Genomic DNA, 16,532 nt, shown 5'->3' on the forward strand with positions numbered 1-16,532 from the left:
AAGGGGTCTTCTTAAAATGTAATTTCCTAGTAGAGAAGTTTATGAGCTGCAGTCGCTCCCTGTTAGAGCACTCCTGACCCTTTTATTAGTGTGCTTACCAGCACAGGCCAGGTTTCAGGCCAGCTGTGGGCGCCAACAGGTCATCAGGTAGGGGACCCCCTAGGGAATTTCTGGTCCTGTCCTAGCTATGTTTTCCAGATCATAATGCAGTTAACAGAAGCAGTCATGGTGCATTTGACAGGAGGCTTTTAGGGTTTCCCCCACAAGGCAATTTACAGAGCACACCTTCAGAGCTCTATGGCTATAAAGTGAGACAGCTCAAATGGACTTAGGAATGAGATGATTTTCTGTTTGCCATATGAGCTTTGTGATTGCCTGTCAAAGAACATTGTTGCTCCTCTTGCCTTTCTAGCCAAGTTCAATTTCTTATTTAGTGGTAACTGAAGGGGGGTTGAGGACCTGGCAACAAGGACTTCCCAGTCAGTGAGCGAGTCCATCCCACATCCACGATGGATGGGCCTCTCCCAGGATGCCTATGGTGCAGACCACCTTGGTGCCTCGATGCCATCCATGTGACCTTGTTGGACTGTCTCCTCTTCCCCACATGTATAACCATATCTCTGCCTCTCTCCTATTTCTCCCTGACCCTGCAGAGGAGAAGGCTGCAAGCCTTACCTTGGTAGGTGAGCTCTCCAGCTCTTTCTGTGAGTAATGTAACTCTATCATTTTAACACAATGAAAACATACACTCGGTATTTACAGCCCCATCCAAAGGAACCAGACAAGAATGAGTAGCTTACCTTGTTTTAAGGATATTCAGAAACTGCAAAATCTCTGAAAACTGTATCAGTCTGAGAGCTCTTAAAAATCTCAAGCCTGGAAAGAAAAATGAAACAGACACGTTACTTCTAAGGATTGGGTGTCCTGCTCATAGCCAGTGGCTGCCTGAGTTAGGCCACTCGTGTCTGCTCACAGGGTGTGTAGGCCTTGCAGAAGATGAATGCTCCAGTACCTTGGACCTGTCTCTTCATTTGGATTCTTCACTGGTTGAATCTTAGATAGTGAATGGGCTTTCCAGTTAAATATGAGCTGTTTGAAACCACATAAGGGGACAAGCTGGAGGAGGGAGCCCTCATTAAGAAGGATCGTCTCCTCTGGTGAGCCCTGATGGAAAGCCCTTTTCCTGAGCTACCCAGTGGTGTGGCAGAATTTGGGTCTCTGAATTATACTGGGAACTGGGATCACTCAGGGTAACCCTTGTGCTTAAGAGCAGATTAAGAATAAATCGGATCACCTTATGACTTTGAGATTTTTTTTTTAATCTTTATTTTCAGCCCTGATAAAATAAAGACTCTAGCCCAGAGAGTTACCTGTGTTCTACAATATTTTAAGTTTTCTCCCAGTTAAAAACAAGATAAAAGAGAAAGGAAAAAAAGCACAGGTCAATAAGTTATCACACTTCACGACTTTGGGATTCAAAATTTTAATAGTTCCATTTTCACTAATGCCAATTATTGTTTTCATCCATAGCCTCCCTTGCATGGAAGAGTTACAGCTTCTAAGTGGAGAGAGACAACAATCAATGAACTGTTTTAGATGTTTTGTTTTGTTTTTTTGGAAACAGGGTGTCAGGTAGCCAGGCAGACTACAAACAAACAAAACAAATAAATAAACAAACAAAAATCACTCTGTAGTAAATTCCTGGTTCTCCATCCTCTACCTCCCAAGTGGCAGAGTTACAGAGGTGCTCTGCCACAGCCAGCTTCTTCCTTTGCAACTCCTTTTCTTTCTTTAAGGGTCACTCTCTTTCTGTCTAAGTCATGTGACAAAAATGATCCCAATAGGCTGTGGATCTTAAGATCTTCACCACTGCCCTGGAGCCCTGCTCGCCAAACGACATCCACAGGCTTGGGGAGCCCATTCCCGGGGCATTTCCTCGCCTGTGTGTTCAAAAGCACCTCAAGTGCTAGGTGTGGCCCAGCACAGTGGACTGAGCTGGCAGCTATGTGCACAGGGTGAGAAGTCATTCTGTTCCCCTTAAGGAGACCATGAAGGAAGTTTAATGTGCGCGGTGAGATGAAGCAAGGCACGAGTGTCACTGGCGAGCTCACGCTGCTCCTCCACAGTGAAGCCTGAGTGCTGGGTGCCTTGAACAAAACTGGCCCAGTGTAGAATTGTCTTGCTAACAAGTCAAAACTAAGCTACAGTTCAGAGATGGAAGTCCTGGACTTACAGAGAAAGAGGGAGAGAGTGATATTGGCTCAAAGGCAGCATTGCTCATCAGAAAATAATCCATCCTTGTGAAGAAGAGGTGATTTTCAGAAAGCATATTCCTACTTTGCTAAAGAATATATATATTGTTAACTGCAACAGGCAGGCATGAGAATCAAGGTAGGTGAAAGGAAAGAGGTTTAGAAGATTGTGAGAACACAATCTTATCAGACTGCTGGAAGGCTGTCCAACACGGCCAGAATCCAAATCTGAACAGACATTGCCTCAAAACAGTGAAAACAAGGTTGAGGTTTGATCTGTTGCTATGTACTGTAATGCTATGTGCGGCCCCCAAGACCTGGTTGCCCCAAAGATGGCAGAGTCCTTTTCTGCTTGTAGACCCAAGAGAGGCTATGTGATCTTGCCCCAAGTTATTTCTGATTGCCGAATAAAGTCTATAGCTGGGCAGAATTGGGCAAGGCTTAGTAGTCTCAGCCTTGGAGTTATGGTAGACCACAAGGCAGGAGAGAAGAAGGTAGAAAGAGGAGAAAAATGGTTAGGAGTCAGGACACCATGGCCCTGAGGGCTGGCCAACTGGAGTTTAGTTAAGCCAACTAAAAGCCCAGAGGAAGCATAGTAAATAATAACTCGGGGTTATTGATAGGAAATAGATTAATAGCATAGGGGATAGATATATACCCAACATTAATGCTGATAAAGGCTTATTATAAATATAAAGATGATTTGTGTCTTTTATCCAGGAACTGAATGATCAAAGGTAGGGGTAGAAATTCTATATTGGGATTAAATTGTTTCTACAGCAACAACAAAGAAGCAGGGCCTGAGGTGGGGGGCAGACACAATGCAGGTAAATGCAGGTAATGGCGTGGAGATCACAGGAGGAGTAAAAGGAAGTACAGACAACTCCAGGGTCAAAAGCAACAGCCAGAACGCAGTAGAAAAGAACTCTCTAGAAATGAAAAGAAAAATGGTATGAAATTAAAAGAGCAAAATATGTCTGTTTGGTTGATTTTTTTCCACATTCCAAGAATAATAATAAGTTAAACACTGAATATAAGCATCAGACTTGGGGAGGATATTAAACAGGAAGTGTCAGATGCTCTCATTTAAGTCTTATGTGTTCCCCTGAAGCTCACATCTGAAAGGCTCATTCTCTGGCTGTGGCATCAATGGGAAATGTGCCTTACAGGGAATGTTCTGAAAAAAGATGTTGGAACCCCAGCCTCCTCTTCTCTTCTTAACTTCCCAGCCTCCTCCAGGTGAACAGCTCCATTCTAGCAAACACTCTCCACAGTGGCACTGAGTCCGAAGGAACAGTCAATGACCATGACTGAAGCGTCCGAAATTGCAACTCCAAATCCATCTTTCCTACTTCTTGGTTGTTTATCTCAGATGAAAAGCTAACACACTGATAACACTTGGGCAAAATTCTGAATTTTTTAACAAACATTTTTTGACAACTACTCAAGTAACTCTACAAGACTAAAATCAGCAATTAAAACATTTTCGAATAGCCCATCTTTGATTTCTCAAGTTGCTCGAACCATTCAGTCAGTCAATCAATCAATCAATCAACCAATCAATCAAGACATTAAATCAGGTCAGACAGAGAAGGTTGGAGAATAGAGTTTCACATTTCAGGCCACCCAGTGATCTTACAACACCATGTCATAAAGTGAGAGGTACTGAACTTGAAGTAGTCATCTGGGATAGACCCACTAGTAACATGGCAGATGTTCCTGCTTTAGCTACACATGCTCCTGTTTGTGTGCTTGTGTGCACAGTTGGATATAGATAGATAGATAGGTAGATAGATAGATAGATAGATAGATAGATAGATAGATAGATAGAGATAGATAGGGATAGATAGATAGATAGATAGATAGGTAGATAGATAGATAGATAGATAGATAGATAGATAGATAGATAGATAGATAGATAGATAGATAGATAGATAGATATAGTCAAACCAATGATAGAATACCACTGCCCTAAACTTCTTCTTCTTAAATGCTGGTGTTTGCAGATTGCCACATACTAATTAATGACTTCCAAGAAGCTAGGAATATAAGGAATGGAGGGGGCATAAGTCTATCTAGGTCATGATTAGCTTTAACTGTCAGCTTGACACAAACCTAGAGTCATCTGAGAAGAGAGAGATCAGCTGAAGAAATGCCCAGATCAGAATGGACTGTGGGCATGTCTGTGAGGCATTCTGCTAATTGTTAATTGATGTAGAAAGGATCAGTCCACTATGGGCAGTACCATCCCTAGGCAAGTAGGCTTGGGCTGTATAAGAAAGCAAGCTGGGCAAACCAGCAAGGAGTAAGCCAGTAAGCAGCATTCCTCCATGGTTACTACTTAAAGCTTCTTTGAGTTCCTGTCTTGGCTTCCCTTGGATAATGGACTATAAAATGTAGAAACTTTCCTTTATAAATGGCTTTTGATCACAGTGTTTATGACAACAACAGAAAGCAAACAAGGACAACCTATAATCTTGTTAGGGAAGTCTGCTTAGTTAGCCCTGAGTGTCTTCCTAATGGGAGCTACCCAGAAGACTGTGCAAAGCCAAGTGTCTATGGAAAAGAGGGGGGAACACTTGGCTTCTCAAAGAAATGTTCCTAGAGTGGAGAGTACCCAGACCCCAAACTTGTGGTCACTTCTCTGAACCAGATCACCATCAGACCATTCCAGGTCCAAACTGGGCTGACAGAAGCTGTGCCATTTTTTTCTACTGTTGTGGCAAAACATCATAGAAACAATCAATGCTATAAAGAAAACTCATATTTTGTCTCTGTTTCCGAGCTCTGGCCACCTGGCTTTAGGCCTGTAATGAGTTAGCTGAACATCATGGGGCTGGAGGTGGGGTTGGTAGAGGAAGCCTATTCAGCTCTCTCTCTCTCTCTCTCTCTCTCTCTCTCTCTCTCTCTCTCTCTCTCTCTCTCTGTGTGTGTGTGTGTGTGTGTTTGATGCAGTGTGTGTATGCAGATGGCTACAGAGGTCAGAGATCAATGAACATGTTAGTTTCTGTTCAAGGACTCAATTTTGCTGTGAATGAGATGTAAAGCATGTATAGTTTCATTGCTGGGGAATTCTGTTCATATAAATAGAGCACGGGGATTAGTTGGCTACAGCTGCTTTGGAGGCATTCTGGTCTAATCTAGTCAGTAGTGTTCACACTTAGACTGAGTGGGTCTGTGAGGGGCCTGATGCTCTGTGCTGGGAACAAGTCTGGGCTGTTGGTCAGGAGATCACACTGAGGGACCAGCCCATGGATTGGCAGTTCCTGCACCATCCTGCTACATCTGCAGGCTGAAGACGAAAGCCAGCACAGAGTTTGCCACCCAGCTCAGGATATTCTAAATGAATAGTCAGGGGTACAGTTTGGGCATAGGACATTTTAAAGTTCAGATTCTAAGATGCAACCGTGTGTGGGAACCTCTGGTTTAGAGTATCTTTTCTTTGTAAACCTTCAATTTGTCATTCCATATTGACACATTCATTTATGCTGCCTAAAGAAGTATGCTTTATTTTGACATGCCCCTCCAACTCCCCTACATCTGAGTAATTGCTGAGTCACTTAAAAGCCAATAAAGCCAATAATTCACCCACTCAGCACACTACCTGTATATATGAACTCAATTTTTGAGGAACATGCTATTTAGCTGCCACTTAAAAAGACATCAGCGTTGTAATGTGTTATTATATACAGCACAGAGCATTCAGCATTTGGCAGAGATTCGGGGGGGGGGGGTTGGTCAGCAGCATGAAGAGCACTTATTAATTCACGTTTATGGTTAAATATAAGAAAAGTGATTGGATAGGCAAGTCATAGCAAAGAAAAGAAGAACAAAATCAAGACTAGATTACGTACCTATGCAACTAAAACTTATGCTAGTGGGAATGGCTCTAAACATCAGAAACTTTGGAACTTCAGACTAGCAAAGGAAACCATTATAGGTGAATAACTGAGAAACGAATTGAAAAATATAGTGATCTCTTCCTACTGGAAGATCTTATACCCATTTAATTCACTTTTTAAAAAAATGTAAAACTACACTTTTTGCAATAGATGCAAGAAAGCAAGGGACAGATCCCCTCACGGGCCTCAAAAGAAATTGCTTCTGCCAAGTAATGTAGACAGAATTGACTAGAAGAAAAATAATTCCAGCAGAAATAGGATATAGGATGTAGTAAGAGAAAACATAAAAGCAACTGATTGTCTGTATGTGAAATGAGTTTTTTAAAAAATAAATAATAAATAACAGTAATCTAAAGTTAAACACCCCTACAACAAAGTGAAAATGAAATAAGGATATGAGAAACCAAGAGAACAGAGACAGAGATAACAACATTGGTGTCTTGCTTCCGTCAAGGGAGGACATCCTGGGATATATGTATACACACACATTCACACTCATTACTCAGTAAACTATATAACAATTACCAAAACTGACCACATTATTTGGCCACCAAGAAATCTTATTAGGTTGAAATCACAGTAACCATCTAAGTTAGATTTATCACAAATAATAAAAAATAACAAAAGAATAAGAAAAATAAATAAGCATATCTGAGAATTGTGGCACGTGCCTTTAAGCCCAGCACCTGAGAGTCAGAGACAGGAAGTCTCTGTGAGCAAGAAGCCAGCCTGGTCTATAGAGAGAGTTCCAGGCCAGCCTGGGCTACACAGTGATTCCTGGACTTAAAACAAACAAACAAACAAAAAAAACAACAAAACAACAGGAAGGAAGGAAGGAAGGAAGGAAGGAAGGAAGGAAGGAAGGAAGTGATGGAGGGAGACAAGGAGAAAGGAAGGGAAGGAGAAGGGGAGGGAAGGAGAGAGGGAGACAAGGAGAGAGGAAGGGAAAGAGGGAGAAAAGGGATAGAAAGGTAAAAAGCAGAGAAATATTCTTATATAAAAATATTCTTACATAAGAAGTTAGCATTCGTTAAAGAAGTAATCACAAGTTGAGTGTAAGATTAATTTCTAAGATATCTGGTCAACAGCTGGGAAGAACTTCAGTCATGTTTCATCATAATTGAAAATGATTCAAGATGAGTTCAAATCCAATGTAAATTCTAACACAGAAAAATAATGAAGCTTGCACACTTACTAGATCATCTATCTAAAATGAGAGGTGAAAAGAAGCAGACAACTTCTGAAATATGAGGCTCACAACCATGAAGTAAGATCAAATTTCTACAGTTCTAAAACAAAGATTCCCAGCTAAAAATGATACAACAATAACAGCAGTGCAACGAAGATCATTTCCAAATTAGGAATACAGTTCAGTGGTAGAACACACACCTAGCATCTGCAAGGTTCTTGACTAAATCTTTAGTACTTCAAACAGTTAAATTTTTGTAATTTTATTATTTTGTAATCTTTTTTATAGTCCAGTTGTTATCCCCCTCCCAGTCTGCCCTCTGACTACTCCTCATTCCAAACTCCCCCCAAATCCCTGTCTCCAAGAGGATGTCCCCCACCCCTTTCACCCCCCACCCCACCAGACCTCCTCACTCCCTGGGGCCTCAGGTCTCTCTAGGATTAGGTACATTTTCTCTCACTGAGGCCAGTCCAGGCATTTCTCTGCTGTAAATGTGTTAGGGGCCTCATATCAGCTGGTGTATGCTGCCTGGTTGGTGGCTCAGTGTCTGAGAGATCTCGGAGGCCACTTCCAGCAGAAAAGCAGAGCATCAAGTGGAGGGATGAGATTGCTATCCCACAGTCAAAAACTCTGACCTAGAATTGTTCCTGTCTAAAAGAACTGCAGGGGCAAAAATGGAGAAGGGTCTGAGGGAAAGGAGGTCCAGTGACAGGCCCAAGTTGGAATCCAGCTCAAGGAGAAGCTCCAAGACCTGACATTATTACTGATGCTATGGTATGCTTACAGACAGAAGTCTAGCATAGCTGTCATCCAAGAGGCCCAACAAGCAGCTGAAAGATGCAGATAATTACACCCAACCAATGGACAGAAGCCAGGGACCCTGTGGTTGATTTAGGGAAAAGCTGGAAGAAGCTGAGGCGGAAGGGCAACCCCATAGAAAGACCAGCAGTCTCAACTTACCTGGACCTGTGAGATCTATCAAACAGGTTATTTTTAAAAAATAATTTCTTTGACTGAAAAAAGTACTCTATGCTCAAAATATCAAAACAGAAAATCATGGAACAGAAAATATAACTAGGAAAGAGTCATTTGAATCAATTATGTTTGGTTGAAATGGAAGAAATTGTATCCCATGCAAAACTCAAATCAAAACAGACCAAAGACTTAGATAGAGAGCCAAGATAAGACCCACCCATGTTCCAGTGTGAATGGATGGAATTTAATATGGAACATGTGCACAATGGGATACAGTGTAGGGATAGGAGAAGAAAAGCCTGTTTGGATGAGCAGAGAGGACGTGACGTTACATGAGACAAGCAGATGAGGAGAAGTAAATATTGTCTGGTCTCACTCACTCTTTCACTGAACCTGAAAAAGTCAATCTCACTGAACTGGAGACTAGACAGTGGGTTTCCAGGGGGCAGGAGCAGCTCAGAGAGACACAACTGGCATGACACAACTCTTGGCTATAAAATTCCAGTTGGGAAAGAGGAATCAGTTCGAGACATACTGTACAATGTGCTGACGATAATCAATACATGTGCTGTGAAGATGCTTTTGAGAGGTTGAAGAAAAAAGATGATATCACACAAAATGCAGTAAGCACCATATTCATTGCATACCACTAGCTGCATCTCTGAGTTTTGTTTAGGGAGATGACTGCAACGAGTCTTATAATTTGAGGATGGAATTACAAATTGATAGAAAGCCTTTTTAGAAGTAATTCAACATTATGAATCAAACTAATTCCATTTCCGGTAATAAAGCCCAAGATGTTACAACAAGTTCTGTAGGAGCAAAGATGTTCATTGCAAAATTATTCATTAAGGAAAAGAGAAAGCAGCTTAGCACTACAGTAGGTCTCCTTACGTATATACAGCACATCTTCTTTACAGATAATGCGCATGCACAAACACGTAACAAGGAACACACTTGTAGAGTTAAGTTACAGGAGGACATAGAAATTAGAATGGCAGGGATCAAGAGCTAGGAAGGACAAAAACAGGAATTGTTTAATTCCTACCTGAACTCTAATACCGGTCCTTATAGCCACAGCCAAAGTGTAGCTCTCAGCCCTTATCAAAAAGCTCTCTTTGCAGCAGACAGAACCACTACAGAAAACCACTAGGGGTCAAGCTACAGAGACCACCAATCGTGGGGCTCCTGTGCCCAGTGGATACAATACAAGTCCTACACTCAAGACATGGGGACAATCATAGGAAAGGGGTGGAAAGGTTGTAGGTCTCTAGCCTCTTAATTATTTTTTAGAAGATTTTTTTTTTTAAAGTAGCAACTTGGAAACTTTTTTTTCAAAAAGACAAAACATAAAGTACGCATTTCCCAGTAAAACTATACCATATAAATATATAAAAATTATATACATTTATATTTAATGAAATTATTAGCTATATAAGATTTGAGGTATTTTCCATTTTTTAAATATTTTAAATAACATTGATATTAAGCTTTTAGTTTATAATTACTCTGTGGTGGCATTGTGAAGTCAGTAGCAAATCAGGACTATAGGTCCAGTTTTCTTGGCTCTTAGTCCTGTATTAAGATTTAGTCAGTTGGAGCCACTGGCTCTAGGCAAGGAGGCCCCTCAGTCAGGGTTTTCCTCTCAAAGGGTTGAATTCGGTGGCCCAGGCATGACCCCAGGTTAGAGTCTCCTAAGAACTGGGGCTATAAAATCTCAGGAGTAACTGAGTTCAGATCAAGAGATTTAAGTGCCCTTTCTTAGATGAAGAATGAGAAGAGATAAACAGATAAATGGGTAATTAGTCATTCCTTGTTCAGATCGCTGGTATCCCAGAAATTCTGTAGGTTTGAGGTCCTCAGAGTACACGAGGCAGAAATCACATGAGCAAACACATCTGGCCTGAAGCAGAGAGCTTGTCCAGGCTTTGCAATTTACTATTCCCCTTTCCCTTCCACTCCTTAATCTTTAAATCCAAAGCTGGAAGGTTCTAAGACGCCTCTGTACTTTCCAATCCCTACAGCACCATGCAAATCCCAGAGAGCAATTATTTTTGTGGTATCTGACAAGGTCACTGTCATCTGGCCTTGCAGACCAGAGGAAGGCAAATCAAAACTGTGAGCACCAGAGAAAAAAAGAGCTGTTCCCTGCACAGGGGGGCTCTTCCAGGGTAGGATCCCATAGCTTAACCATTACAGCTCCACCGTGTATCCTCAGCCTGGGTGCTGCTGGGGCCGCCTGACTTTTCATTCCACCCTATAGTTAAACTCATGGCTCTCCTTCCTAGGTGGAGGTGTAGGATCTGTGTTTCTCACTCCCAAACACTCCTAGACCTTCATTCCTCCAGCTAGAAAATGTGTTATACAAACACTCCTTGCCTGTGTGTGCAACATGCTTAGCAATCTTTTCCCAGGGAGATAGTCCAGGCTGCTTTGTTCTTTACATTTTCTCAGTCCTGACTCCTGTCTGACAGAGACTAAATATCAGGCCACGGTCACAGTGGGAATGACACCTCCCCATTGATCCATTCAGTGGCTCATTCATTTGCCAATATACTTGTGCTAGTTTCTTTCCTCTTGAACATCCCATTGCTCAAAGCCCTCTTGCTAGTGACATGCACACTGGTTCTCACCAATGCTGCTTCTGTAGAAGCCCACAGCAACCCTTTGCAATAACGGGAGAGGGAATACAGCACGCCAATGGACACAGTCACATGAATATCTTGACTCTAGACAGTTCACCTGAAAGACGTCCTTTTTGTCACTGCTAATGAAAAAGTTTGACTAGACTCACCCATCACTTGCTTGCTAATTGGAATTCTGCTAGGTCTAATTAGATTGCGCAGGGTTATTTGAGCTATGCCTATCCACATCCGAATTCCAAGCTGGGTTCCAAGGGGACAATATTTCATTTTAAAGAAGCGTCTGGCACTGCTGATGTTCTGGGAATAGAGCTAAAACTAGGAATTTTTTTGTCTGAAAATGTAAATTTAAGCCATTTATTTGAAACTGTTATGCATTATAGATGGCCAGACAAAACCAAATCCCTATTATTGGAAGGTAGTTGAGAAAGAAAAATCTGCCTAAAGGTTTGGCTCCTACCATGTACAGATAATGAACATCACACAAGGCAGGCAGGCCTGCACTGCCAGAGTCCCGCTAAAGGACAGAGGGAACTACAGCACCTACTGCTTGTCTGGGAAAGCATCAGTTACACCTCTTCAGGAAACACCGAAATTTACATTAAAAATTACTGCCACTTAGTAAAAGAAGGTAGCGCCAGTCACCTGCCAAATTTTCCCGACGGCTCTCTTTAAAAGCACAATAACATTCAGGAGAGGTAGAGGCTAGTTAAATCCATCTAAGGAAGGCAGAGATTTCAGTCTCACCTGGCACATTTTGGTATGCCAACAAAACAGGAAAAGGAGGTGGCACTATCTGCCAACACAGACACACATACACACACATACAGAGACACGCAGATACACACATACATCCCACATGAACATGCACATACACACACACACACATACAGAGACACATAGATACACACAAACATCCCACATGAACATGCACACACACACACAGAGACACACACACACACATCCCACATAAACATGCACACACACACACACACACACACACACACACAGGTGTATGTGCATGTGTATACACATATACATACCATTCGCATGCAGCACACACAGACACATACACATACACAAATACACACATTACACACCACACCACTTCCTTAAATGCTGCGCCATGGAAGGGCAATGCCTCTGAGAATATGGTACACTTGGAGAGAATGACTAACTATAGTTAGGAAGGACCTTACCCCATGAAGCACAAACCCTGCTGCAAGCCACCAGTGACTGCCAGAAGTTCTCTGGTTCTTCTTTCTCAGGAGCCGCTGGCCCAGACCTCACTCTGTAGCCTTTGTGGAACAAATCCCCCAGAGACTTCCTGCGACGCCTGCTAGGAATGTGCACCTCTGTGGTGCTGCTGCTGGGTGGGTGATGGTATACCAGAATTTTACTGGGGATCATGGCAGAGGTAGAGAGGAGGCCTGAGCTGTAGATGCCCTTTAGGTCTGTTCACGTTCAAGCTGATGTTCTTGAAAAATATGGAAGGAGTTTATGCCCCTCTGACCTGTCCTATGGACAAGTCCTTTTGCCCCACACAGTGTGTTTCAATAGCATCTATGTCTTCTCCTACCACCAACCCGTTTGCAAGTGGACTCAGATGCGCCAGCCATATCGGGAAGACTAGAGAGGGTGGGAGAATGCTCACACACGTTGTCCTATAAGCTTATCCATCAGATTCATCCTGGGAATTACCATGTAAGCTCCTTTGGACATGGCTTAGGGGATGGGAAAAGGAAAAGGCTATAATACCTCAAATCAGTTGCTTCAGAACAGGGTGTGAGAGGGGCTGCCACTTTGGGCTCACCAAGTCACTTCTTTTATGTGAGTGACCTTACTTGACACTGGCGGAGGGCTCATAGGGAGGCCTTCTTTATAACATGTGCTACACAGAGACAAAAACAGAAAGACTCCAACTCTCCTGCCACACGTTCCTCTTACCAACATAACTCAATTAGGAAAATCCTCTTCTAAGGCACTCTGCTTGCCAGAGGATGGACAGTGAGCTGAGTCTCCCCATCAGTGCACCTACCCCATTCCCCAACACCCCCTGTCCTCAGCACCGGCTCTCTTATTAACCTAGTCTTGGTTTCAGTCTCTCTCCCTTAAACTACATGCTCAAGTTCTAAGTTCAACTAGGCAGCATCTACAGATTCTGGCCTTAAGGAGAGAATTGGGTTTGCCTGAATCCATGAAGGCTGCACGTCCAGAATGTAATTAGCACCCTTTTAAGATGAGACATCGGTAAGGGTATTCCTTCCTCCTTTCTGCCATTCCAGCAGTCTGTGAGAAGCCCTTCCCTGTTGCCCTGATTTCAGACTGCAGCCCCTGGAAATGTGGGGAAATAAGTCTGTGCTCTTTGAGCCAGCTAGTCCATGGTGCCATGGCAACCCAAGGAGACTGCATCTATATCTCCAGACCAAAGTGTACACAGAAACACAGCAGCCACTGAGGGAAAAGCACCAAGATTCAAACAGGGGGATACTTAGAATCTGTGGCTTACCACAATTGGTCCCCATCACTGTTTCCAGACCTCTGGGAGAGTTAAAATAACCACATAGAATTTTCATCCTAGGTTAGCTCTTTACCTAACCACTGAGTTTAAAGCATTTGTGACACACAGAGTATTATGTTGAATATTGAGGGATTGTGCAATCTATAAAGAAACACGGAAGTCCGGGAGAGATCAAATTACAAGAGAGAAGAGAATAGAAAGGTTTCCTACACTGTGGTTTACTTAATGATTTGCTTAAAGTCTTCCTGAGTATGTACATATGTGCATGCTACATAAACGAGTATGCATGTGGAACATGTTGTGATGTGCCTGCTAGAAGATGCTTAACACTATTTCTGGATCATGATTAAGTAACAGAGAGGCAGTTGAATAGAGATGGCAAAGCCAAGAATGGTTCCACATGCCTATAGTCTCAGCACGCAGGGGCGGGGCCAGGGCCGGAAGAGGGGGGTTGGGGCGGGGGCAGGGGCAGATCTATGCCAGTTCAAGGCCCATCTTGGTCTTCATAGAAATTTCCAGGTCAGCGAAAGATACACAATAAGAGTCTGTCCAAAATACATACATACATACATACATACATACATACATACATACATACATACATACATACATAAATAGGCAGGGACCAGGGATTAGAAGAGAGGGAGTAGCATAACAAATACCTTGAAGATGGAAGAAATGGTCTTGCTCTCTTGGCTTAAAAAAACTTCAATGTGTTTAAAATGACATAAAAATGACAGGAAGTTAACTTTGTAACACAAGGAAGTCAGAAATGATGGACAGAATGTAAGTCCTATGGGAAGTCAGGGAATAAAAAAATATGAAAAACATTATATATATACATATATATATATATATATGTATATATATACACGATTTTTGACAGCCAGATGAAAGGATTATGCTCCCATAAAAGTACAACTTTCTCAAACTGATACAATAAGAAGTGGAAACATAAACAGCAGTGCTTTTTCTTTTAAAATTTCAAATTCCAATTGGAAGAAAACTCATAAAAAACAGGTTTTGACTGAATTGGCTTCTATTGACGAGATCTCTCAATGTTTCTGGAGAGAATGATACTGGTCTTAATGGTTTCTTCAGAGAACAGACAAAAATAAAATGTTACAATTTATTTCTTGTAGACAGAAGAACCAGGAAGTCAAACCCTGGTGAGGGCATTATTTATTCATGATATATATATTGATATGCATGTTTAATAAAGTTCAAAACCTGTTAAAATATAAACCATGAGATAATATTTATCATAAACTGATATATCAAATAACTTACAGAGCTACAAAATAAAAGTATATAGATAAAACTAGTAATTCATTGCCATGGCTATAAAATTAGGCAATAACACTCCCTCCACATAACTATGCTTTTTATTCTGGAGATATCAGTGATCAAACCTAAGACTTTGCATAGACAAGCACTCTAGCACTAAAATACAGCAACATTCCCCCATGCAGATTAAATACAAGGAGAACTGCACTGTTCCCTACCCAGGAACTTACTCACAGCAGTTTCCTCTGTCTATACACCAAGGCTCTAGGGTCAAGGCAGATGACCCCATGTGCTGTTCACAAAAGCTCTGTCATAACTAGACAATATGATGCTCTGCTCTCAACAACACAAGTTCTCATCAGCCCCATGAGGCAAGTCTCTGGCTTCTTCCTATGACGAGTCTTTCAGTTTGATAATGCCACTGACATCTGGAGCTGCTCATGCCATGTGGATCATTGGGGAGGCATGTCATCTTGGGCACATGGTCCGTAAAAGCTTTTCAAACCTAATCTCCAGTCTAAGACTCAAAACACACAACCAAAAAATAACAAAGAAACTCCTTGATAAATCTGAGTATCTTGAAACTTAAAAGGGAATACCCAGAGGGAGAAGCCAGCTGTCTCCGTTCTAGGGAGGCTGGGGCAGGAGGATCATGAATTTGGATTAAGCCTGGGCAACCTGTCAAAAAGAATTATAAATAATCAAATAAGCAAATGTATGAATGCCTAATAAAAACTTCTCTGTCCTAGGCAAATGTACAAGAAGTGATGGCTCCTCTCTCAAGCATGTATCTATAGAAGAAAATAACAGTGATAGCGAAAACCAAAACCCAAATCTTGACCTATAGACGGACTTTGCACTCCTCTTCCCAGCGTGTCCCAAGTACTATCCTGAGTCTTTTTCCCCAGGGAGTCAGTCCCAAGAGGCTTGGTTGCTGAAAGCATTTGGTTGCTAACATGCAATGGTGACCTTCACCCATAGAAACCCCCAGCCTTTCACTTTCGCACCAGATTTACTTCCTTAAGAGATGAGTGATCATGACAAAAGAACAGAAGGATATTCATTCATCCATTGAAAAATGTTGATGAAGAAATGGATTCGGATATGGTTGGGCACCTCAATGAAGTCGTACTAGATAGTATGCCCAGACCATGTAAAAGTGATGGTACATTCATTCAACCATAGATTGTTTTTCATTAAAAATCTTTCAGAGGAAAGGCCTAAAATCTGGGTTAAGAGATGTAAATTCCAGCTTTGGTTTGGCCCTGGTAGTACAGGCCCATACTCATAGCTACTTAAAAGTCTGAGGCAGGGGGATTACAAGTTCAAGGTTTGCCAGCAATACATAGTAAATTAGAGATCAACCTTGGTAACTTAGTGAGACCCTGTGTCAAAATAAAAGAAAAAAATTAACAGAGCTAGGGATATAACCAAGGAGTAGGGTGCTTGCCTATTACACACAAAGCCCTGAGGTCAATATCTGTAAATCTTATACTGAGAACAAACAACAACATTGGTTAAAAAAAAAAAAAAGTTCTCCAGCACAGCTAGTGTTTGGGAATAAACTATGGCATGTTTCTTCAACTCAAAGTAGTTCAGTAGAGCTGTTTTAGGAAACAAACAAACACCGTCCATCACAATCATCCTTGGCACATAACACAAGTGGTCCAGATATGCTTGTTGCTGTTGGTAATATGAAGGAGATATGGGGCCAGGCAAGCTGGGGATACAAATGTGAGTTGCTATCAAATAGTTAGTCTTCAA

General features: G+C 41.9%; 1 protein-coding gene across 17 annotated transcripts in view; it reads right to left on the reverse strand.

The window, feature by feature from the left end:
• The window catches only part of Kcnma1 (potassium calcium-activated channel subfamily M alpha 1), a 700,771-nt gene that overhangs the window by 239,746 nt on the left and 444,493 nt on the right, over positions 1-16,532 (reverse strand). For all 17 annotated transcript variants that reach the window (XM_021182666.3, XM_021182664.3, XM_021182654.3 and 14 more), the window contains exon 6: positions 801-876. In XM_021182666.3, the coding sequence (XP_021038325.1) occupies positions 801-876 (76 nt within the window). The remainder of the gene's footprint in view (positions 1-800; positions 877-16,532) is intronic.

Source organism: Mus caroli, unplaced genomic scaffold (assembly GCF_978045245.1).
Source record: "Mus caroli unplaced genomic scaffold, Mus_caroli_1 scaffold_12, whole genome shotgun sequence".
NCBI lineage: Eukaryota > Metazoa > Chordata > Mammalia > Rodentia > Muridae > Mus > Mus caroli.